Source organism: Hyperolius riggenbachi, chromosome 3, assembly GCF_040937935.1.
Source record: "Hyperolius riggenbachi isolate aHypRig1 chromosome 3, aHypRig1.pri, whole genome shotgun sequence".
NCBI classification, from domain to species: domain Eukaryota; kingdom Metazoa; phylum Chordata; class Amphibia; order Anura; family Hyperoliidae; genus Hyperolius; species Hyperolius riggenbachi.
In genome coordinates this window covers 8,348,085-8,374,819 of record NC_090648.1, presented here as the reverse complement: position 1 = coordinate 8,374,819, position 26,735 = coordinate 8,348,085, and the positions used below count along the sequence as shown (strand labels likewise).

Here is a 26,735-nt window from a genome sequence, read left to right as displayed (position 1 = left end):
CCGGGGCTGTGAGCACCTGCAGCGTTATGGTAAGTACACCACAGCGGCACCCCTAGCCATGGCTACACCCGGGGCTGTGAGCACCTGCAGCGTTATGGTAGGTACACCACTGAGAAGTAGTCATGCTTCTACCAGGAAGCTGCTTGATGCACCAATCAAACTCTGAGTCCGGAAAGCACATACACAGGGATGGACAATACTCCGGCCTCCAGACTTCTCCAAAGCCCAAACACGTTCTACACATTCAGCTTTTGGCATTCCACAGACATTGTACATGGATCACACATCATCTCCCCATTGCACACACCCGTCACATGTCCCTCAGTCTTCACCCTTTTCTCTGACTCCACCCACTTACAATCCATCCTCCTCCATCGGTGTCCATGTCACACAGAACCTTCAGAGGCCTCGTCCCATCTGGATATATTGTGTACCAGCCAGACAGAACCACACCGCCGTCCTGCAGTGCCTTGCAGCTCCGTGCTCCTGCAGGACAGATAGTAAGCATTACTTAGCATAAATATCATCATCATCATCATTGTATCACCATTATCATCATGGTCATCATGGTCATGGGGAGATAGAGGAGGCAGCATGGAGGGTATCGATTCCTGGGAAGGAGGGATGCACATGTCAAGGCAAATGAATGCTACAACTTATAGTGAAAGGAATCTGCATACACAGCACATGGGAGGGCTTGGACTGTACCTGGGGTAAGCAAATTATGGATTAGGTCAGCACCACCATACAGTATCAATGAATATATTTAACAAATAATCATACAATCCTGTGCAACAGTTCATAAGAGATACTGCCGCGATCACTCGAAAACGGCTTGACCGATTTGAACGAAACTTGGTATGCAGATCCCTTACTACCTGGGATGATATGTTCTCGGGGTCTCCCGTCCCCCTGCACACAAGGGCGGAGCTACAAACAGCAAATCAGATTTCACCCATTCATGTCAATGGAAAAAATGGAAAAGGCTGCCATTCTCACAGTAATCAAGCCAGAGTCCCCACACTTGGCACAGTTGGTTACTTGGTGACCGAGGTTACAAATCCAGGAAAAGTGGGCAGAGCATAAAACAGCCAATCAAATTTCAGCCATTTATTTTTAATGGGAAAATGTAAACTGCAGCCATTCTTAGACTGTTAATCGCAAGGTAGTCAAACTTGGCACACTTGGTTACTGGGTGAATGAAATTAAGATTACAGAAAGTGGGTGGAGCCTGCAACAGCCAATTAAAATTCACCTATTGATTTTTAAGGGGAATATTTAAACTGCTGCCATTCTTGCACTGTTAATGGCAGAGGCTTGAAAGTTGCTACAGTCGGTCATTGGGTGACTGGGGTCCAAATCCACTAAAGGGGCGGGGCCACAAACAGCCAATCAGACTTCCTTGGTGGATAAACTGCTTCCAATCACACATTTTTGATGCCGGGAACCTGAAAGCTCAAAAACTTGGTCATTGAGTCACTGTGTGTCAAGGTCACAAAAAGTGGGCAGAGCCAAAACCAAATTTCACTAGGAAAATATAAACTGCAGCCATTTTTACACTGTTAATGGCAGGGTTGTCAAACTTTGCACAGTTGGTTACTTGGTGACTGGAATTAATATTCAGGAAAATGGGTGGAGCCTACAACAGCCAATCAAAATTCACCTGTTGATTTTCAAGGGGAATATTTAACATGCTGCCATTATTACGTTGTTAATAGCAGGTGTCTCAAACCTGGTACAGTTGGTTATTGGGTAACTGGAGTTCAAATTCAGAAAGGGGTGGAGCCAAAAACTGCCCATCACATTTGTTTAATTTCAATGGTAAAATGCAACATATTGATGCCAAAGACCCCACAGCTCATAAACTTGGTCATTGAATAACTGTATGTCAAGGTTAGAAATAGTGGGCAGAGCCAAAAACAGCCAATTTTTTACATGGGAAAATATAGACTGCAGCCATTCTTACACTGTTAATGGCAGAGGCCTCAAATCTGGTACAGTCAGTCAGTAGGTGACTGTGGTTCAAATTCACAAAAGGGTGGAGCCACAAACTTCTATGCTTCCATTCACACCCTTTTGATGCCGGGAGCCTGAAAGCTCAAAAACTTGGTCATTGTGTGTCAAGATTACAAAAAGTGGGTGGAGTCAAAAGATTTCCCTGGGAAAATGTAAACTGCAGCCCTTCTTCACTGTTAATGGTAGGGTTCTCAAACTTTGCACAGTTGGTCGTTGGGTGACGGATTAATATTCAGGAAAGTGGGTTGAACATAAAAAAGCTAATTAAAGTTCACCTGTTTTTCAAGGGGAATATTGCTGCCATTCTTACACTGTTAATGGCACAAGCCTCAAACCTGGTACAGTTGGTCATTGGATCACTGGGGTTCAAATTCAATAAAGGGGGCAGAGCCACAGTCAATCAGATTTGTTTCATTTCACTGGGAACATACAAACTATTGATGTCAAGGACACCAAAGCTCACAATGCTATTTTTTTCCCTTTAACTGTCCTGTCATGTTAGTCCTGTCATGTTAGTCCTGTAACATTAGTCCTGTCATGTCAGTCTTGTCACGTTAGTCCTGTCATGTTAGTCCTGTCTCGTTAGTCCTGTCATGTTAGTCCTGTCATGTCAGTCCTGTCACATCAATCCTGTAATGTTAGTCCTGTCACATTAGTCCTGTCACATTAGTCCTGTCATGTCAGTCTTGTCATGTTAGTCCTTTTATTTCAGTCTTGTCACGTTAGTCCTGTCATGTTAGTCCTGTCACGTTAGTCCTGTCATGTCAGTCCTGTCACATCAGTCCTGTAATGTTAGTCCTGTCACATTAGTCCTGTCACGTTAGTCCTGTCACGTTAGTCCTGTCATGTCAGTCTTGTCACGTTAGTCCTGTCACATTAGTCCTGTCACGTTAGTCCTGTCATGTTAGTCCTGTCTCGTTAGCCCTGTCATGTTAGTCCTGTCATGTCAGTCCTGTCACATCAGTCCTGTAATGTTAGTCCTGTCACATTAGTCCTGTCACGTTAGTCCTGTCATGTCAGTCTTGTCATGTTAGTCCTTTCATTTCAGTCTTGTCACGTTAGTCCTGTCATGTTAGGCCTGTCACGTTAGTCCTGTCATGTCAGTCCTGTCACATCAGTCCTGTAATGTTAGTCCTGTCACATTAGTCCTGTCACATTAGTCCTGTCACATTAGTCCTGTCATGTTAGTCCTGTCAGGTTAGTCCTGTCACGTTAGTCCTGTCACATTAGTACTGTCACTTTAGTCCTGTAACGTTAGTCCTGTCATGTTAGTCCTGTCAGGTTAGTCCTGTCACATCAGTCCTGTCACGTTAGTCCTGTCAGGTTAGTCCTGTCACATTAGTCCTGTCAGGTTAGACCTGTCACATCAGTCCTGTCACGTTAGTCCTGTCATGTTAGTCCTGTCACGTTTGTCCTGTCACATTAGTCCTGTCATGTTAGTCCAGTCACGTTAGTCCTCTCACATCAGTCCTGTCACATCAGTCCTGTAATGTTAGTCCTTTCACGTCTTTCCTGTCACATTAGTCCTGTCACATCTGTCCTGACACGTTAGTCCTGTCACATCAGTCCTGTCACGTCAGTCCTGTCACATCAGTCCTGTAATGTAAGTCCTGTCACATCAGTCCTGTAATGTTAGTCCTTTCACATCAGTCCTGTAATGTTAGTCCTTTCACGTCTTTCCTGTCACATTAGTCCTGTCACATCTGTCCTGACACGTTAGTCCTGTCACATCAGTCCTGTCACGTCAGTCCTGTCACATTAGTCCTGTAATGTAAGTCCTGTCACATCAGTCCTGTAATGTTAGTCCTTTCACATCAGTCCTGTCACGTTAGTCCTGTCACGTTAGTCCTGTAACGTTAGTCCTGTCACGTTAGTCCTGTCACGTTAGTCCTGTCACGTCTGTCCTGTCATGTCAGTCCTGTCACGTTAGTCCTGTCATGTTATTCCTGTCACTTTAGTCCTGTCACGTTAGTCCTGTCACATCAGTCCTGTAATGTTAGTCCTGTCACATTAGTCCTGTCACATCTGTCCTGTCATGTTAGTCCTGTCACATTCGTCCTGTCACCTTGATCAAACTTGAGAGAAAAGGCGTGGGCACCAGGGGGCTTCAGCCAGCATTTATTGCACATTCATGTGTAAAAACAATGTAGCAGCATAAACATGGTAACACCATCAGTTACTTCACCCATCCAGATGACACCTGACACACAGAGCCCGTCCTCCCGACAATTGTTTCGCACCTGCCGGTGCTTGTTCACAGGGTTTTAGCTCTGCGGCGTTATACTCCATTCGTCCTGTCACATTAGTCCTGTCACATCAGTCCTGTCACATCAGTCCTGTAATGTTAGTCCTTTCACGTTAGTCCTGTCACATCAGTCCTGTCACATCAGTCCTGTAATGTTAGTCCTGTCACGTTAGTCCTGTCACATCAGTCCTGTAATGTTAGTCCTGTCACGTTAGTCCTGTCACATCAGTCCTGTCACGTTATTCCTGTCACGTTAGTCCTGTCACATCAGACCTGTTACTTTAGTCCTGTCACATCAGTCCTGTAACAGTATTCCTGTCACGTTAGTCCTGTCACATCTGTCCTTTCACGTTAGTCCTGTCACATCAGTCCTGTCACATCAGTCCTGTCATGTCAGTCTTGTCACATTAGTACTGTCACGTTAGTCCTGTCACATCTGTCCTGTCACGTTAGTCCTGTCACGTTAGTCCTGTCACATTCGTCCTGTCACATTAGTCCTGTCACATCAGTCCTGTCACATCAGTCCTGTAATGTTAGTCCTGTCACGTTAGTCCTGTCATATCTGTCCTGTCATGTCAGTCTTGTCACGTTAGTCCTGTCACATTAGTCCTGTCACGTTAGTCCTGTCACATCTGTCCTGTCATGTCAGTCTTGTCACATTAGTACTGTCGCGTTAGTCCTTTCAGGTTAGTCCTGTCGCGTTAGTCCTGTCACATCAGTCCTGTCATGTCAGTCTTGTCACATTAGTACTGTCACGTTAGTCCTGTAACGTCAGTCTTGTCACGTTAGTCCTGTCACATCAGTCCTGTAATGTTAATTCTGTCACATTAGTCCTGTCACGTTAGTCCTGTAACGTCAGTCTTGTCACGTTAGTCCTGTCACATTAGTCCTGTCACGTTAGTCCTGTCACATCTGTCCTGTCATGTCAGTCTTGTCAAGCTAGTCCTGTCACGTTAGTCCTGTCACGTTAGTCCTGTCACGTTAGTCCTGTCACGTTAGTCCTGTCACATCTGTCCTGTCATGTCAGTCTTGTCACATTAGTACTGTCACGTTAGTCCTTGTCACGCTTGGAGGTGTATTCTCCACGGTCAGCACGCGATGCATAAGCTGACGTGAAGGGGGTACACACACCAGCACAAGGAATCAGGATATCCCCAGTTTAGTGGAGGAGAGGACTGACTCCAATAGGAGATTGTGGCGCACAGAGCTGATGCAGATCCGAACAGCCACAAACAATACTTTCGTGAAAACGTCTCAGCGCAAAGTAGCGCTGAACGCATAAACCAGAACTGAGGAGATCAGGACAGGTAGACAGAATGAACGCTTGCTTAACTAGCCACTACTTAGTGACAGCAAGCGTCCACAACAAGACAGACTGGAATGAGGCAGCCAATGCGTTTGCAGCGATGGCGTGCCTCACAAAGACAGGACAGGATAGTCAGGAAATAGCAGGATCAAGATAGATGAACGTAACACAGATAAATATACAATAAGTATGTTTTCCTAGCGTATTACAATTACAGCTATCAATGAAACTATTTGTAACGTCTGACTAACATATGTATATATCGGCAATGAACCGATATATGACATAAGCAGGAACACTGACTAGAACTGGAGCAATACAGGGAACAGGACTCAGAAGGATTCGCTATCTCTTCGCAGAGATGAACACAATCCACAAACGGAAACAGGACAGGATTCAGAAGGATTCGCTATCTCTTCGCAGAGATGAACGCAATCCACAAACAGGACCAGGAACAGGATAACTAGCTCAGCACGGGTGATCAGGATATGCGCAACCACCAAAACGTGCTGGAACTGACTAACTAAACACAGGATATAAACAGTTCGTGTACGTATATATCAGCGTCACTGATGTATCAACGTAACACGAATACAAGGAAAATAATAAACGTGCTGGTATGCATATATATGGGCAATGAACCAATATATGATGCAAAACCAGCAAAGTATCTTTAGAACAAGAAACACGGTCTGGGGCTGAGCAACAGCAAGACTAGCTTACACTGAAACTATGATAGCCCGAGGAAACCCTGCAGGAAGCAGATCTTTATACTGAGGTCATCCAATGGGAGCAGACATGCAGATTCCCACACAGGTGAATGATAATCAGTCACAAGCTGACAGCAGGGAAAGGCAGACAAAGCTATGCAGCTTGCATGGAAAGAGATCAGAACTGCCTGAGCTGCAGCACTACTACTGCCAGCAATCCCTGCTGCAGCAGCGATCATAACAGTCCTGTAACGTTAGTCCTGTCATGTTAGTCCTGTCACATCAGTCCTGTCACGTTAGTCCTGTCAGGTTAGTCCTGTCACATCAGTCCTGTAACGTTAGTCCTGTCATGTTAGTCCTGTCACGTTAGTCCTGTCACATCAGTCCTGTCACGTTAGTCCTGTCACATCAGTCCTGTAACGTTATTCCTGTCACATTAGTCCTGTCACATTAGTCCTTTCACGTTAGTCCTGTCACATCAGTCCTGTCACGTTAGTCCTGTCACGTTAGTCCTGTCACGTTAGTCCTGTCACATCTGTCCTGTCATGTCAGTCCTGTCACATTATTCGTGTCACTTTAGTCCTGTCACATTAGTGCTTTCACGTTAGTCCTTTCAGGTTAGTCCTGTCACGTTACTCCTGTCACATAAGTCCTGTCATGTCAGTCATGTAACGTTAGTCCTGTCAGGTTAGTCCTGTCACGTTAGTCCTGTCAGGTTAGTCCTGTCACATCAGTCCTGTAACTTTAGTCCTGTCACATCAGTCCTGTCATGTCAGTCCTGTAATGTTAGTCCTGTCACCTTACTCCTGTCACGTTAGTCCTGTCAGGTTAGTCCTGTCACGTTAGTCCTGTCAGGTTAGTCCTGTCACATCAGTCCTGTAACTTTAGTCCTGTCACATCAGTCCTGTCATGTCAGTCCTGTAATGTTAGTCCTGTCACCTTACTCCTGTCACGTTAGTCCTATCAGGTTAGTCCTGTCACGTTAGTCCTGTCAGGTTAGTCCTGTCACGCTTCCTTGGTTGGGGCTGCAGGGGAGGCAGATTACTGATCTGGAGTATGCCCTAATCATAGTTGCCCAGTAGGGAGTGCATCACTGATTGGGGGCGGGCCTATGCACATTACCCTGTCAGCACACTGTGCCTAGCAGGGCACACATCAGTGATCAGGGGCAGGCCTATGCACATTACCCTGTCAGCACACTCTGCCCAGCAGGGCACACATCAGTAATCGGGGGCGGGCCTATGCACATTATCCTGTCAGCACACTCTGCCCAGCAGGGCACACATCAGTAATCAGGGGCGGGCCTATGCACATTACCCTGTCAGCACACTCTGCCCAGCAGGGCACACATCAGTAATCGGGGGCGGGCCTATGCACATTATCCTGTCAGCACACTCTGCCCAGCAGGGCACACATCAGTAATCGGGGGCGGGCCTATGCACATTACCCTGTCAGCACACTCTGCCCAGCAGGGCGTGCATCACTGATTGGGGGCGGGCCTATGCACATCATCCTGTCAGCACACTCTGCCCAGCAGGGCGCACATCAGTGATCGTGGGCGGGCCTATGCACATCACCCTGTCAGCACACTCTGCCCAGCAGGGCTCACATCAGTGAACGGGGGGCGAGCCTATGCACATTACCCTGTCAGCACACTCTGCCCAGCAGGGAGTGCATCACTGATCAGGGCGGGCCTATGCACATTACCCTGTTGGCACAACACCGATCAGTGATGTGTGCCCTGCTGGGCAGAGTGTGCTGATAGGGTGATGTGCATAGGCCCGTCCCAATCAGTGATGCACGCCCTGCTGGGCAGAATGCGCTGGCTTTGTAATGTGCAAAGGCCCGCCCCCAATCAGTGATGCATGCCTTGCTGGGCAGAGTGCGCCGACAGGGTGATGTGCATAGGCCCACCCCAATCAGTGGGCAGAGTGCACTGAAAGAGTAATGTGCAATGCCCCGCAGGGAGTGCATCACTGATTGGGGTCGGGCCTATGCACATTACCCTGTCAGCACACTCTGCCCAACAGGGAGTGCATCACTGATCGGGGCAGGTCTATGCAAATTACCCTGCCAGCTCACTCTGCCCAACAGGGCGCACATCACTGATCGGGGGTGAGACTATGCACATTACCTGGTCAGCACACTCTGCCCAGCAGGGGATGCATCACTGATTGGGGGCGGGCCTATGCACATTACCCTGTCAGCACACTCTGCACAGCAGGGCGCACATCAGTGATCAGGGCGGGCCTATGCACATTACCCTGTCAGCACACTCAGCCCAGTAGGGATTGCATCACTGTTCGGGGGCGGGCCTATGCACATTACCCTGTCAGCACACTCTGCCCAGCAAGGCACACATCAGTGATCGGGGCGGGCCTATGCACATTACCCTGTTGGCACACTCTGCCCAGCAGGGTGAGCATCAGTGATCAAGGGCGGGCCTATGCACATTACCCTGTCAGCACACTCTGCCCAGCAAGGCACACATCAGTGATCGGGGCGGGCCTATGCACATTACCCTGTCGGCACTGCCTGTAGCAGGGTCATTTCAACTACTGATTCATGCGTTGCGGGGATGCCATGGCAGGCTGCCACACCATGAGGTCACCGCACACCACAAGTGTGAAACCAGCCTGAATACAGGTTTAATGTGAATGAAAGAAAGAGAACTTACCAATCAGTAAATATAAAGTGTGACAATAGCGGTTGTGTATCTTATTATGCTAGCTGGAATGCAGAAGTGGTGAGATGGGCAGAGAGACATCACTTACCTCCAATCTTCAGATGTGACACTTCCTCTCTGAGGTTCTTATCTGGGGAAGAAAACAGGAAATGACTTTCTGGTACAGAAGGAACATAGCTAGTGATATAGCAATAGTTAAAACAGCTGCTATGGGACCCAGAAGTATTACAGACCCCAGAAAAGGATAAGGAAGGAATGGGCCTGAGGCAAGATAGCAGTTTTTGCTCACTGCTGATGTTCACCTGACATTTTTAGTAAGATTTGGTTGGGGTAGCATTCAGTGGGCCTAGATGGTATCCAGGCCCTAGGAAACTGCCTAGGTTTGCTTTGTTGATGATCAAGTTCTTCAGGGCCCAGTCTGTCCCCAATCTACCTTCTGTGCCAATTCAAGCTGAGCTGAACAGTAACACTAAAGGTGGCCACACACCATACAATTTTTTTTAAAATATATGTTCAATTTAAGAATTGCAATAGATTTTTGTAACTGATTGTAACATTTCAAAAATCTGACCAAAGTACCACACACGTATGTTCAATTTTCCCCCAATTATGATAAAAATGATTGGAAACTCTGACAAAATTGCTAGGGTGTGTATATTAATAAATTGACAATCTAACACACACCATACAATCTTTAGAAAAATTTAAGAAAAATATCTGGCATTCCGGATCAATACAAATCGAAGAAAACGAGAAATCCGATCGGATTTTTCAGTTGAATGAAAAAAAAAAGCTTTTGATTTTTTTCGGGAGATCCGATTGTTTTTATCGAATTGCCGTAAAATCGGATCATTTTATTGTATCGTGTGTGGCCACCTTTAGGGCCGGATTTAGAAAGCAGGCACATGCCTAGAGGCGGAGCAATGTGTGAAAGGTGGCCTACTAGCCGCTCAAGGTGGCCCCCGTCTCTCCCTTCCTCCATACCTCCGGCAATCTCCTTCCCTCTGCAGGGTGAGGAGCAGAGTGTATGAGAGGAGACTCGCCGCCTCCCACCTCTTCAGCAGCGCTTCCCAAGTGTCCTCTCATTGGTCTGCAAAGCAGAGGAGCATTTGTGTTGCCTTGGTAACACGGCTCTCTTCCTGGGTAACAAGAGGTGGCCACGGTCCTCATGTTCCGCTCTGTCCTTTGCCTTCTTCCCTCTTGCCCTGGTGCTGGCTTCGCCCACTTTTCTAACCCTAATACACAATTAATCAATTACTCAATGACCTAGTTTGTAAGCTTTGCAGTGTTTGGCATCAATAATTTGCAGTGAAATGAAACAAATCTGGTTGGCTGTTGTTCCACCCCTTTTCAGAATGTTAGCCCTAGTCACCCAATGACTAACTGTACCCGGTTGGAGGCCTCTGCTATTAAGAGTGTAAGAATAACACCCATTTTACTGAATATTAATCCCAGTCACCCAGTGGCCAACTGTGTCAAGTTTGAGAACCCTACCATTAACAGTGTAAGAATGGCTGCAGTTTATATTTTCCCATGTAAAAAATATAGTTGTTGGCTCCACCCATTTTTTCTAACCTTGACATGCAGTCACTCAATTACCAAATTTATGAGCTTAGGGGTCCTTGGTATCAATAATTTGTATATTTCCATATAAATTAAACAAATCTGATTAGCTGTTTGTGGCTCCACCCCTTTTTAGAATGTGAACCCTATTCACCCAATTACCAACTGTACCAGGTTTGAGGCTTCTGCCATTAACAGTGTAAGAATGGCAGCAATGTAAATATTCCCCTTGAAAATCAATAGGTGGATTTTGATTGGCTGTTGTAGGCTCCACCCACTTTTCTGAATATTAATCCCATTCACCAAGTGACCAACTGTGCAAAGTTTGAGAACCATACCGTTAACAGTGTAAGAATGGCTGCAGTTTATATTTTCCCTGTGAAATTTTTTTTTTGGCTCCGCCACTTTTTGTAACCTTGACACACAATCACTCAATGACCAAGTTTGAGAGCCTTTGGGTTCTTGGCATTGAAAATGTGTGAATGGAAGCAGTTTATCCAGTAAAGAAATCTGATTGGCTGATTGTGGCTCCACTCCTTTGGTGAATTTGAGGCCCAATCACCCAATGACTAACTGCAGCAAGTTTGAAGCCTCTGCCATTAACATTGTAAGAATGGCAGCAGTTTAAATATTCCCTTTGAAAATCAATAGGTGAATTTTGATTGGCTGTTTTAGGCTCCACCCACTTTTCTGAATATTAATCCCATTCACCTAGTGACCAACTGTGCAAAGTTTGAGACTGCGATTCATAGTTCAAGAATGGCTACAGTTTATCATTTCCCATTGAAAATGAATCGTAGAAATTTGATTGGCTGTTTTATGCATTGCCTACTTTTCTTGAACTTGTAACCTCGGTCACCAAGTGACCAATTGTGCCAAGTGTGGGGACTCTGGCTTGATTACTGTGAGAATGACAGACTTTTACATTTTTTCCATTGACATGAATGGGTGAAATCTGATTTGCTGTTTGCAGCTCCGCCCAGGTGTGCAGGGGGGCGCAAGGCCCCCAGAACATATAATTCCTGGTAGTAAGGGATCTGTGTACCAAATTTCGTTGAAATCGGTCAAGCCGTTTTTGAGTGATTGTGGCACATACATACATACACACACACATACATACATGGGTTGGACAAAATAATGGAAACACCTTGAAAATCAACAAAATATATTTTAATATGGTGTAGGTCCAACAGCCTCAATTCTCTGAGGAATTGATTCATACAAATTGTGAATGGTTTCCAAAGGAATTTTAGCACATTCTTCAGTTAAAACACCCTACAGTTCTTTTAGAGATGATGGCGGCGGAAATCGACTTCTTACTTGGATCTCTAATAAGGACCATAAATGCTCAATAATGTTGAGGTCTGGGGATTGTGGTGGCCAGATGAGATGCTCAACGTTTCTAGTGCCAATTCTACAATTCTAGCTGTATGGATTGGGGCATTATCATCTTGAAAGATGGCATTTCCCTCCGGAAACAGTTCTTGAACCATAGGATGAACTTGGTCGCCCAAAATCCCTAAATAGTCTCGGCTGTTAATTCTTCCATGAAGGGAAATCATTGGCCTGGCGGATTTCCAAGAAATAGCACACCAGATCATCACAGAACCCCCGCCATGTTTTAGGGTTGGGAGAATACAGTCTGGATGAAATGCTTCTTTCCGCTCTCTCCAAACGTACACTCGGCCAGAGGTCAGAAATAAGGTAAATGATGATTCGTCAGAGAAAATCACATTTTTCCACTGCTCGAGGGACCAATTCTGGTGGTTTGTACACCACTCTAAACGCTTTGAAACATTTGTCTTTGAGAGCAGAGGTTTTCTAATTGCAGTTCTTCGGTGGAATCCAGATTTGTGCAGCTCCCGACCAACAGTTTTTGTGGTAACTGGGTTCTGTAGGTGTTCATTCAGCTCTGCAGTGATTTTAGGAGCCGTGGTCTTGTGAGCTTTTCTAACAATTCGATTTAGAGTCCGATGGTCTCTCTCAGACAACTTCGACTTTTGACCACAACTGTGCTTTGCTGAGGATGTTTTTCCTTCTTTTTCAAAGGCAGTCATTACTTTTGAGACAGTACCTCTTGAAATGCTAAACATTCGGGCAATTTCTGTTACAGTAGCACCTGCCATACGAGCACCAACTATTTGGCCTCTTTGAAAGTCTGAGAGATATAACCAAATATAACCAACTTTTGTTAAAAAAACAATTATTTTAATTAAACATATCAAATAACTAAAAAGAAATAACATATGTCAAGTTTTGATTGCTTAAAACATGTTCAAAGATTATGATGTCAAAATGTTAGGGGTTTCCATTATTTTGTCCAACCCCTGTACATACACACATACATACTGTACATCCGATTTTATATATATATATATATATATATATATATATATATATATATATATATATATATATATATATATATATATATAATGTTTGAATAGGTTTAGAAAAAGTTTTACTTTCTGACTCCCACAGCTCTGTGTCACTGAAATGTGACAATACTCTGAATCCTTTATAAACACATCTGTTTCTTCTGAGCCAGTAGTCTAGGCTCTGCACTCCTGTCTGTGAATTGTCACAGTTTCTCAGCATGTGACAGGCAGCTCCATCCCCCCTCAGCCTCACAAACTGCATCAAAGACAAGCTGAAACTGAGAGCAGGGATGCTTTCTGTGAGGAATAAACAAGGCACACGGGGGTGAGCCTAGAGGGGGCATGGGGGCTTGTACCTTATTACCCATATTTTGACTGCCACTAAGCTCTCCATTGCAACTGCATGGAAAAATATATCTCCGCCCATGTTATCTGAAGTCAAACATAAAATTACCTGGGATAAAACTATGGAGCAGATGACGGCCTCATTAAGGAATACTGAGGATAGATTGCATAAAATTTGAGACCCCTGGATTCTCAAATTCCCAGATTATGTGCCCCCATAATTCCTCATCTTATTATTTGTACATCTTTGATCCATATCCTTATCCAAGGGAACATTGCTATCCTCATTCCACTCTCTGACCCTTCCCTCTTCTCTCCCCCATCTTATATGTCCTATCACCCCTAATATCTTCTACTTGTCCCTCTTATCTACTCACCACATATGGTTCCTTCCTAAAGCTGAAGTACAATGTTTATGGTCACCACCACCCGCATTCATTACTTTATTCCTAGCTCTTTTATAGATAGCTATTTGATAAGGTACGTTACTCTTTGTTGAATTGTTATTTTTATAGGTTTTTTTGTTTGAACTGGAGAAGACCGGCTGAAGACCCTGTCTCAGATTTTCTGTAATATATTAATATTATCTACAGTATATTGATCACTACCATTGTTCAATATTTCTTGAATATTTGGTGACACTTTACACTCACTCTTATGTATTGAATACCGGTTAAAGCTTTTAATATTAATATCAATAAAAATCAGTGTTACCAAAAAAGCAATGCCACCTTACCCTACCCTACGGATAAGAGTTAACTGGGCAATAACTCATGCAATCAACACTGCACAGACTTCATGGGTACTGAGACAAAGTCAGAGGGTAGAGAAACAAGTCAATGGTGAATACATTAAGTACCACCTGGTCCCCCTCTGCTCCAGGACCCCATAGCAGCTGCAATGGCTGCTATGGCTATTGCTACGCCCGTGAATGTCGGGCATTTGAATACAAGTTTCTGAAAATGTTTCAGACTCTGAACAAGGGCTTGAACATAAGGCCTGGATTCATGAGTATGTATGAAACGTAGCACCATTTGACCTCTGTCCCTGCCAAGTCTTTTTTCTTTTTTCTTTTCTTTACAGACTGGCTGACTTTTTAACACCTCTGTTTGTTGCCCGCTCTCTGGCTGAAGGAAAAGTTAATTATCAGCCTATCTCCAAATTCATTCAGTGTTTCACATCGCCTGCTTCAAGAAGGTGTATCCAAACCACTTTCCTGGCCATTCTTCTGAACCACCTTTACCAATACTGCTTGATGATGAGGAGGAGTTTAAACTAAGATTATTCTAGATTCATGATCCTTGCCTGGCACACAAAGTATGCAGTATTGCAGTAAAGTCTATGGGGATACAGTAAGTATGAACGACGAATCCCAGTGATGTACTTCATGTCCAGAAGGGACTACATCACTGATCGGGGGCGGGCCTATGCACATTTCCCTGTCGGCACACTCTGCCCAGAAGGGCACACATCACTGATCGGGGCGGGTCTATGCAAATTACCCTGTTGGCACACTCTGCCCAGCAGGGCACACATCACTGATCGGGGGCGGGCCTATGCACATTACCCTGTCAGTACACTCTGCCCAGAAGGGCACACATCACTGATCGGGGGCGGGTCTATGCACATTATCCTGTCAGCACACTCTACCCAGCAGGGCGCACATCAGTGATCGGGGGCGGGCCTATGCACATTACCCTGTCAGCACACTCTGCCCAGCAGGGCGCACATCAGCGATCGGGGGCGGGCCTATGCACATTACCCTGTCAGCACACTCTGCCCAGCAGGGCACACATCACTGATCGGGGCGGGTCTATGCACATTACCCTGTCTGCACACTCTGCCCAGCAGGGCATACATCACTGAGCGGGGGCGGGTCTATGCACATTACCCTGTCGGCACACTCTGCCCAGCAGGGCGCACATCAGTGATCGGGGGCGGGCCTATGCACATTACCCTGTCAGCACACTCTGCCCAGCAGGGCGCACATCAGTGATCGGAGGCGGGCCTATGCACATTACCCTGTCAGCACACTCTGCCCAGCAGGGCGCACATCAGTGATCGGGGGCGGGTCTATGCACATTACCCTGTCTGCACACTCTGCCCAGCAGGGCATACATCACTGAGCGGGGGCGGGCCTATGCACATTACCCTGTCGGCACACTCTGCTGCAGGGCATTTAACTACTGATTCATGCCGTGTGCTGATCTCACTGCAGGCTGCTACACCATGATATTACCGCGCTGCACAAGTGTGAAACCAGCCTGAATAATTGTTTAATGTGAAAAAAGAGAACTTAACGACAACTAAATGTGAAGTGTGGAAAAAGCGTGTTTCTTTCTAAATATGTTAGCTGGAATACAGAAGTGGTGAGATGGGCACAGAGATGTCACTTACCTCCAACCTTCAGATATGACACTTCCTCCGTGAGATTGTTAACTGCGGAAGAAAACAGAAAATGACTTTCTAGTACAGAAGGAACATATCTTATGTTGCGATATAGCAATTGTTACAACAGCTCCTATGGGGCCTAGGAGTAGTACAGTGTGACATATACGGAACAGGAGAGCCATCTTAACTAGGCATATATTTTGTCTATGACCTGTGTGCAGTGAAATACCATCATAGGTGGACTTTATATAATTCCATTCCATTCCCTTTGTAAACTGTGGTAAGGACATTTGAATAACACCTAGCCAGCCACCCAGTCATTAGCCCACTAGAGCTGAGGAACATTAGTCAGTATTAGGCTGGTGTCATGCAAACACCTTGAACAGGGTGTGGAATAAGGAAGCAGCCTAAGAAAATGAATAGAGTGACAGGTGTGTCAGAGACAGAAACTGTCTGATGTATTCCTGTAGTTACTAGACTGTAATTAAAGAATGTAAAAGCATTTCTACAGGAAAGTGTTTTTCTAGCCTGGAGCTACATTCTGGGCTATAGAATAGATGCTAAAAGTCTGGGTAAGTTCCTCTGGAGATTACGTTATGCCAGGAATTCCCTGATCTATCGTCAGACTTGTGGTTCCCCACACCTGGGATTAAGCCTTATGCTGGGTAACATTTGATTTCTGTTTTATTTCCTTTTATTTTGATAAGCAAATGTCTTGTTGTGTGTGTCTGTCATTTTTTACTTTTGTTTTGACTTTTATTTTAGTTAATATTTTTGTATATATTCTTCCTGCATTTGTTCCACTTTTTTGGAATATTAAATCTTTATTTAATAATTTAGTTTTTTGTATACTGTCAGGTACAGCAATGTAACCTCAGCGGCGGAGAGCACACTGATCGCCGCTCCTTTCTCTGACGTCAACGCAGCGGCCGCCACGTCCTCTCAGACATCTTGGGCAGGACAGGGATCTCGCCAGCACACCAGCTCAGGTTGGCACGCTCGTGCACGGAGCAGCAGAACCTTTATGGCTTGAGGAGACAGGTCAGCTGATCGGAGGGTCAGCTGACAGCAGGCTGCTGGGTCTCGCTGCTGATTGGTCAGGCAGCGCAGGGCGGGTGTTTTGGAATTGCCTGTCTGGATTTAAACTCGGGGATGTCAGTGGCTCTTTGTCTGTTGTTGCTGAAACTTCGCAGTGAAAGCTCTCAGACCTTAGTCAGATCTGTGTGTGTTTGAACTGGCAGGATAATATTATTATTGTATATTGTATATTTCTGTGTATAACCTTTTGCCTGAACCTCTGATTACTCTCTGCCTTACGATTCTGTACCTCTGCCAATCTGATCTGTTGCTGACTTCTGCCTGAACACTCACTCTGATTTAGCCTTACGATTCTGTACCTTTGACAATCTGATCTGTTGCCGACCACTGCCTGAATACTCGCTCCGATTTTTGTCTGACGATTCTGAACCTCTGACTGACCAATCTGTGACCGACTTTTGCCTGTACGACCACTCTTGTGAGTGATAGTCCCTGTCACTCAGGGCTATCACTCTCCAAGTGCTCCTGAATATTACTGTGCACTAAATCACGTGTGATCACACTTTGAATAAAATACTGACTATTGTGCTGATAAAGCTCGTTCTGATCATCAGATATGTCCCTGATCATTACATATACAAAGCAGAGAATTTACTAGAGAAAGACTGCAGAGTATTGTGTTACAGTTCAGTGCCAGATTGTATGCTCGGATTGTTCATTGCTACCATGTGAGATTGCATTGTGTGTGTGGCGTTCCCGTAGTGGCGCTGACCCAAGATACGTGACGCCAGCCTGAGTGCATGCAGCTTGACAGCAGTGCAGGAAATTGTCATATGTGCCACTGACAGGGGCAGATCTCCTTTCAGCACAGAAATCTGTGTGTGTATGGTGTCTAGTAGTATTATCCGTAGATGACTGCTAGTGGTAGATGAATCTCGCAGAGTGTGTTTGAGGGTGACAGTCTTGTTTTAGTTTAAACAATGCTGCTCCTCCTCTCGATTTGATTAAAAACTGTCAGGACCTGTCTCTGCAAGCATGTTGTGGGGCCACGTCCTGGTATACAAGACCCCAGAAAAGGAGTAAATGGTTCCTCTTTCCTCCTCATGTGTCTCTATTTCAGGACTGATGGACAGATCTGTGTAATATGTGTATACATAGCTCCCCTGTCCCTCTTTCCTCCTCACGTGTCCCTCTTTCAGGACTGATGGACAGATCTGTGTAATATGTGTATACATAGCACCCCCTGTCCCTCTTTCCTCTTCATGTGTCCCTCTTTCAGGACTGATGGACAGATCTGTGTAATATGTGTATACATAGCTCCCCCTGTCCCTCTTTCCTCTTCATGTGTCCCTCTTTCAGGACTGATGGACAGATCTGTGTAATATGTGTATACATAGCTCCCTCTGTCCCTCTTTCCTCCTCATGTGTCCCTCTTTCAGGACTGATGGACAAATCTGTGTAATATGTGTATACATAGCTCCCCTGTCCCTCTTTCCTCTTCATGTGTCCCTCTTTCAGGACTGATGGACAGATCTGTGTAATATGTGTATACATAGCTCCCTCTGTCCCTCTTTCCTCCTCATGTGTCCCTCTTTCAGGACTGATGGACAGATCTGTGTAATATGTGTATACATAGCTCCCTCTGTCCCTCTTTCCTCTTCATGTGTCCCTCTTTCAGGACTGATGGACAGATCTGTGTAATATGTGTATACATAGCTCCCCCTGTCCCTCTTTCCTCCTCATGTGTCCCTCTTTCAGGACTGATGGACAGATCTGTGTAATATGTGTATACATAGCTCCCTCTGTCCCTCTTTCCTCCTCACGTGTCCATCTTTCAGGACTGATGTACAGATCTGTGTAATATGTGAATACATAGCTCCCTCTGTCCCGCCTTCCTCCTCATGTGTCCCTCTTTCAGGACTGATGGACAGATCTGTGTAATATGTGTATACATAGCTCCCCCTGTCCCTCTTTCCTCCTCATGTGTCCCTCTTTCAGGACTGATGGACAGATCTGTGTAATATGTGTATACATAGCTCCCCCTGTCCCTCTTTCCTCCTCATTTCTCCCTTTTTCAGGACCTTAAGGACCTTATGCCCTGTAGATATCTGACTCTTTGTATTGGAGCAGAATCCTGAGTCAACAACAGCTGCTGCTACCATTGTAGCAGGAACCATTGTCACTATCCGGGTGCCTGACATTCACACAACTCCTTCCTATAGCTGGAAAGTGGGAGGAACCTACACCAATCCCTCCTCCTGCTCCTGTGACCTGGGTGCCGCATCAGCTAGGCTGGCTTCAGCATGTAGCATTGTAGTGTGTTGTGTTGGTGGCATAATGGTTAGGATAGCAGCCTACTGAGCAGTGCGAGCACTAGACCTGGGTTTGATTCCCAGCCAATGTATGTAAGCTGACTTTTGAAATCCTACAATTCCCCAAGCAAGCTAATTTTTCTCTTGGATATATCACAATGGTACATGCTAGGCTGGCTTCAGCATGTAGCATTGTAGTGTGTTGTGTTGGTGGTATAATGGTTAGGATAGCAGCCTACAGAGTGGTAGGCCTGGGTTCAATTCCTTGCCAATGTATGTGAGTTGGCTTTTGAAATCCTACAATTCCCTAAGCAAGCTCATTTTTCTCTTGGGTATATAACAATGGTACATGCTAGGCTGGCTTCAGCATGTAGCATTGTAGTGTGTTGTGTTGGTGGTATAATGGTTCAGATAGCAGCCTACCAAGCACTAGACCTGGGTTCGATTCCCGGCCAATGTATGTAAGCTGGCTTTTGAAATCCTACAATTCCCTAAGCAAGATCATTTTTCTCTTGGGTATATCACAATGGTACATGCTAGGCTGGCTTCAGCATGTAGCATTGTAGTGTGTTGTGTTGGTGGTATAATGGTTAGGATAGCAGCCTACAGAGTGGTAGGCCTGGGTTCAATTCCTTGCCAATGTATGTGAGTTGGCTTTTGAAATCCTACAAATCCTTAAGCAAGCTCATTTTTTTCTCTTGGATATATCATAATGGTACATGCTAGGCTGGCTTCAGCATGTAGTGTTGGTGGTGGTATAGCGGTGAAGAGAGCTGTCTACCAAGCACTAGATCTGGGCTTGATTCCCAGCCAAGGTATGTAAGCTGGCTTTTGAAATCCTACAATTCCCTGGAAGACAAGTCACTCGGGAGAAGAGAGGAAGAAAGTCTGTCGAGCAGAAATTCTTCTTATTAGGCCGAAATCAGTTCGGTGGGAAAAAAAATTGAATTCCGTAAAATTCCGCGGAATTTGATTTTTTTCCACGGCAATTCCGCCAGAGTGATATAGCAATTCCGTTCCGTCATAACGGAACGGAATCATCAAATTCCGTCCGGAATCACGGAATTCTTAATTCTGCGGAATCCAGCGACCATCCCTAACCCTGACTCAGACAAGAAGTGACTGCAGTGTGACCCTCACTAACAAGAAATTCCAACAATAAAACACTTTCCTAGCAGAAAATGGCTTCTGGGAGCAAGAAAGAGATAAAAAGGGGGATATATTATCAGTGAGGGTCACACTGTAGTCACTTCCTGTCTGAGTCAGGACTGAGTCAGCCACTTACATACCTGATATTTAACTCTTTCAGGCAGAGAACAAAAAAAAAAGGAACACAGCCTAGTTATTTGTGTGCTAGGCACTGTACATACACATGTCTATCTCATCATGTCCCATGTCACTTTGGGTATCCTTTAACCTGGTTAGGATCTGGTTACTTTGGAGATTTATTATGAACCTGCCACAGACACCCCAAACTCCCAAGCTGGACTCTCTGCACCCACCCAGGTATGTTGCAATCTTAGGCCAGGAGAGAGGGAGGGAGGTGTGGTGGGAGTAGTTTTTTCTCAAAAGGGATGGAAATGGAAAAGAGGTACCTGTTTTGAATGCACAGTCATCTAAGCAATGCTTTTCTTAAAGCACCAACATATTCTGTGGTGCTGTACAAACTAAGAAAAAAAGCATGTGGTATATAATAATACAGACCATGGTGTACACCAATATGCAAAATACAGAATTGGTAATTGCAGTGACAAGAGTAAGACAATTAATTAAATGTATAACAAATTTAAAGACACAAAGCGGTGAGAGAGCCCTGCCCTTGTGAGCTCACAATCTTGGCCTAAGTCGATGTTACTAATTATTGCTGATCAATCATGTGCTGCTTGTCAAAAAGTGAAATAGGTCAAAAGTAATTGCAAGGTTCCCTTATGTCTACTGCCAGTCACTGATGAGCCCTTCCAGATCCTGGCGGTTGACACAATCAGTCCACTCCCCAGTGTCAGCAGTTCTGGCAAGAACTTCATCTTTTTGGTGGTAGGTTATGCCACATGGTAATCATAAGCCCTCTTCTCTCTTGGGTCAGACATAGTGGAGAATGTATTACACAGAAATCTTCCCACAAGTGGGATATCCGACAGAAATGCTCTCTGACCAAGGCCTGCAGTTCAAGTCTGACCTTATGGGGCTCTCTTTGCAAAAATTCAGATGTTGCATATTGCCTCGAGTTCTTACCACATACAACCAATGGTCTGTGTGAGTGCTTCAGCAGAACATTGAAACAGATTGTGGAGTTGTGATTGTGGAGTTGTGAGGAAGGGACTGGGAGTGATTTCTACCTTACCTGTTATTTGCCTACATGGAGGTGCCACATGAGTACATGGGGCTTTTGCCCTTTAAACACTTAAGGACCAGCTAACGCCCATAGACGTCAGCAGGTCTTAAGTGGGTTACCATGGAAACGACCTTTCCATGTCAATTCACGGAGGGTGTCTCCGTGAACAGACGGAGAGCCACCGATTGCGGCTCGCCGGCAAAATGTAAACATGCGGGAAAGAAATCCCCACAGTTTACATCATATGGCGCTGCTGTGCAGCAGCGCCGTAGAGCAGATAGGCGATACCTGGCCTCTGATTGGCCGGGGATCGCCGTCATTTGATAGGCTAAAGCCTATCCTACAATGCACCGGACGGATATCTGCCCTGCGCTGCTCACAGGGGGAGGGAGAAGGAGAGAGAGGGAGAGAGCGCCGAAAGCGCTGCGGAGGGGGGCTTTGAAGAGCCCCCCCCAGCAAAGCGCAGCAAGCCGGTGGCGATCAGACCCCCCCCCCCCCCCCAGGAGGATATCCCCCTAGTGGGGAAAAAAGGGGGTAAGTCTGATCGCCCTGGCTATTTCCTGATCGGTGCTGCGGGCTGGAGAGTCCACGCAGCACCGATCAGTAAAATCCCCTGGTCCTTACTCCTGTATGAAAGAAAAGTAAGAGGATCCATAAAATTAATCTGGGTGACTTGGGAAGGCAAGGACAACCCCACAGAAGTCTTCATGATTGGTTATATCCTCACTTTCAGAGGCAAAATGGAGTCACTCACTGAGGTGGTAATAGAAAACACGACCAAGGCACAGGCCAAACAGAAGTAGTGGTATGACCTCAATGCCAGAGATAGGTCACATGACTTTCTGTGAAGCAGAATAGGATGTAGGCAGCAGGGGAGGGACCTTACACCAATGTAAAACATTAATTAAGTCACTCACCTGGTGGTGAGCCTGGGAGGTAAGTGACAAAACAGTTTCCATGTGAACATGCTGAAAGCTCACAAGGACAGAACACCGTATGTTTTGCCCATTTGTAGTCAGCCAGGACAGGGGAAACCAACCCTTTGTTAGATGTGTCAGTGGACACACAAGCTTTGGAGTGTGACCTGAACCTCGGCCCACAACTCTCTCCCTCACAGAAGGTTCAGTTGCTGGAAGTGCTGTGTGCCCATAACAAAAACATTCACAGGAAAACCAGAGCAAACCAACCTTGCTGTGCACGAGGTAGACACAGGTACACATAACCCATTAGGCAATCCGAGAATATGCATACTGTGCATACATACAGACATATACAGTTTCTGTGTATGTGTGTGTCTATCTATCTATATATTTGTAGTCCCATACATGTATATTGGTAAGTATGAATGTATGTATGTATGTGACTATACGATTACACATCAGTCTGATCCAACTCAAAACGTAATTATAACTGTAATCGTAATTACCAAAATATTTTGACAAAGTTAGTCGATGTTGAAATCGGACATTATGAGCACAACTAGTGATTACTGCTTCCTTTTCATTAAGAAGTGTCCAGAAATCAGCTTACAAGCATTTATAGAGATCATTAACAGTTTGCAGGTTTTTTTCAACTTACTGCAAATTTGGTTTCAATTTTTGTACCTGATTTGGAATTGTTCCCAAACAAAACTAATTTGTTCAAATTCAAGCCACATACAAATTGCAACCAAATATGCGTGAACAAGGGAAACATGCTGTTCACTGTTTATCTTTACCCAATTATGCTGCTCTTATTCCCAGATATGGGCGTTTCAGTCCCTCCTATTCAGTGTGTCTGTGACATACCCATAACTAACAGAACACAGATTATTAGTGATACTCACTGTAAGTTATCATGATGCCTGCTGCAATAACCATAATAACCACCTTAAAGACCAGAAGGATCACCAGGATCAGTATAATACGATTCCGGGTGTTCTTGGCAGTCGCAGTCTCTGTAATTAGTAAAGACAGAAGTGGTCATAAATAACCCTCCATACATCATCTCTATCCCTTCACTATCTCTATCCCTGTACATATAATAAAAGTAATTTCACACTGCAGACATGGAGTATGACTGCTCTTGATGTCACTGACTCCCATATTCCCCGCCCACAGGCCACGCCTCTATAGTTTTAGACCACACCCACTGTCCCCCCACCCACAGATTAACAGCACATTGTATTAGTGGAGCAGAGGAGCAGTGGCTGGATAGTGTAATAGTTACATGAATCCCTCTTGCCATAGGAGAGCAGGGTGTGAATCCTGCCTGGAGTCAGTACCGATTCTTCAGCAAAGACTCCCCAATGCCCGAGTGTCCAGCTTAGATATTGTCAGAAATGCTGATTACTAATTCCAACCGAATTCTACCTTCCAACAATGCAGACTTCCAATTTGTAATTTACGATGCTGAAAGCCAATTTCTGACTGGAAACTTGTAAATCAGAATTCCGTGGAATTTGGAAGCTCTTCCCTAGTTCTGCTGTGTGTTCATTTACTAGCTGCAGCTTATATATAGCACTAATAAATGCACAGGTATATCTGAATAGTCTAAAGGCCCATACACACAAGCAAGTTGTAAGCACAAGTATTCTGATGACATGACCAACAACACACAAAGTAACTGCACTTGTATTTCCTGCAAAGCAACTTAATGAACCACTCATTTGCGTACTGCACATGCAAGTGGAACAACAGACTGCACGATATGGCCAGATTTTGTAGCCTCCAGTTCCTCCTGCTTCCGCTGTCATAATTGTATTTAATTACAACTTTTGTCCCTTTGCTAGGTTCCACAGCCTACTTTACTAATTCCTCCTGCTGCTGTCATAATTTTACTCTATTATTGCTAGGCGTGTCTGGGTTGAAAAATGTGTTGTCAAAGTTGTGGCCAGGGCCCATCTGTGGTTTCATGACCACTGCCTGAAATGTCCTTCTGTTGCTGTTACTGCTTTATTTAATTGTTGCTGTGGTCCCACCGCCAGGTTCCACGGCCTACACTGCTGCTACCAACTACTCCTGCTGTTATATAACTTTATTTTTTTATTGTTTTGGTCCTACCACCATGGAAAAAAAAGTCTTTTTTTTTTCAGTTTCCAGCCATTATACCTTTAAAATAAGGTTCCACAATCTATTCTGCTGTCACTAATTCCTCCTGCTGCTGTCGTAATTTTCTTTAATTATTGCTTAGGTACCAAGGTACCAAGGCATGAACTAGTAATCCAGAAAACACTATGCCCAAAACTTTATGCATTGCTAATTTATGCAAATTTACTATCATGCGCTTTAAAATTAGGAGGCAGAACCAAGAATTTAACTACTTATTGCATCTTGTGCAGGATATCTATGCGCTGGGAAACTTCATCTGAAGTCCTAGGTAAGTATATACTCATGCTCCCGCTCGCTCCAGTGTGCATTCTTGCCGCTGATCGTTAGGGGGGAGATCAATGAATGAGAACGAAGTTACCAAAAAAAGTCAATTTAAAAAAATACATAGTTATTTTAGGGACTGAACTTTTTTAATATGCATGTCAAGAGGGTATATTACTTATAAAGCTTGTAATTAGTGATGGAAGCAAAACTGAAAAAATGCACCTTTATTTCCAAATAAAATATTGCCGCCATACATTGTACTATGGTAGACAAGTAGTAGAAGGCAGTACCCAATCACCCAAATGTGACGTGCTTTTGGTCGTTGTCCCTCAGCCCCCAGGAACAGCAAGTAGAATTTCCAAGAGAAGAGACCCAGCATTATCGTCAATGTACTTCAAGCTCTTTATTTTTAAAGCATCAAAAGCATGTAAAAGGGCAAGTCTATGCAACGTTTCTAAAGTAGCGTCCTCTCTTTATCAAGTGACAAGCCCTCTGAATACATACAACATCAATCGGCGGTGCTCAGTCTCTTCTCTTGGAAATTGCAACATTTAAAATATTTTTATAGTACAACGTATAATAATTGGGACAAATGGGCAAATAAAATGTGTAAGTTTAGTAGAACATTTTATTTTAAAACTATAATGGCTGAAAACTGAAAAATAATGAATTGTTTCATTTTTTTTCTTATTATTCTCATTAAAATGCAATTGTTAGCATAATGTACAACCCAAAGAAAGGCTAATTGATGGTGAAAAAAATGAGGTATAGATCATTTTTTGGTGATAAGTAGTGATTATGTTATTGGCAAAGGAAAGGGAGGAGCGCTGGAAGGTGAAAATTGCTCTGGTCCTAAAGGGGAAAAACCCTTCAGAGGTCAACTAGTTAACGACTCCATAATATACTAGGTTTATAAATAAGTGTAGACTGAAAGATACATTTTATTGGTTGAGCACAAGTTTCAAATCATTGTATGGCCTTGGATTCTGCCAAACCCCATGGCTTGCTTCTGCAGGCTAAGCCTTGTACCCTCACCAGTCCGCAGTGACATTTGTTGGAGTTATTAGGACAGTTTACCTTTGGCTGATGGTCTGTTTTCCATCCGATTTGCAGGATAACCCGCATTGGTGTGTATTTCTTCCCGAATAGTTTCTACTGCAAATACACACATGTGTTAATGTGAAATTCCAGACAGGGACACACACAAGTACATTGGTATAACTATAATGGTGGCTGCCATCTCCACACACAGCAGACAATAGTTCCTGTTTGTGTTTATTCTATTTATCTTTTTCATCATTACCTTTATTCTGAAATTCGCTGAACCTAGTTTGGAAATTTAGAACCAAAGATCTGTGATTTTGTAAGAAGTATCTTGCAGGCAAATATTTTAACCTTTTCTTCCAAATGAATCCAATATGACTGTCTCTAACTACTCTATACGGCACTCCACAATATACTGTAGCAATAAAAAGTATGTGAACCCTTTGGAATCACATTGATTTCTGCAAAAATTGGCCATAAAATGTGATCTGATCTTCATCTAAGTCACAACAATTGCCAATCACTGTCTGCTAAAACTAATACCACACAAATAATTCAATGTTTCTATATGTTTTATTGAACACACCATGTAAACATTCACAGTGCAAGTGGAAAAAGTATGTGAACCTAGACTAATAACTTCTCCAAGAGCTGATTGGAAAGAGGTGTCAGCCAGCTGGAGTCCAATCAATGAGATGAAATTGGAGATGTTGGTTACAGCTGTCCTGTACTATAAAAACACACACACACCGATTTCGGGTTTGCTTTTCCCAAGAAGCATTGCCTGATGTGAATGATGCATCGCACAAAAGAGCTCTCAGAAGACCTACAATTAAGAATTGTTGAGTTGCATAAAGCTGGAAAGGGTTATAAAGGTATCTCCAAAAGCCTTGCAGTTCATCAGTCCATGGTAAGACAAACTGTCTATAAATGGAGAAAGTTCAGCACTGCTGCTCCCCTCCCTAGGAGTGGCCATCCTGTAAAGATGACTGCAAGAGCACAGCGCAGAATGCTCA

The 26,735-nt window shown here is 44.5% G+C and overlaps 1 protein-coding gene across 1 annotated transcript in view; it reads right to left on the bottom strand.

Moving 5' to 3' along the window:
• LOC137561149 (ficolin-1-like) overlaps positions 1 to 26,735 on the bottom strand; it is an 86,666-nt gene that overhangs the window by 40,473 nt on the left and 19,458 nt on the right. The window contains exons 2-6 of the mRNA XM_068272407.1: positions 23,148 to 23,258; positions 15,647 to 15,688; positions 9,052 to 9,093; positions 2,061 to 2,090; positions 359 to 492 (exon numbers count right to left, since the gene is read on the bottom strand). Of these exons, the coding sequence (XP_068128508.1) occupies positions 359 to 492; positions 2,061 to 2,090; positions 9,052 to 9,093; positions 15,647 to 15,688; positions 23,148 to 23,258 (359 nt within the window). The remainder of the gene's footprint in view (positions 1 to 358; positions 493 to 2,060; positions 2,091 to 9,051; positions 9,094 to 15,646; positions 15,689 to 23,147; positions 23,259 to 26,735) is intronic.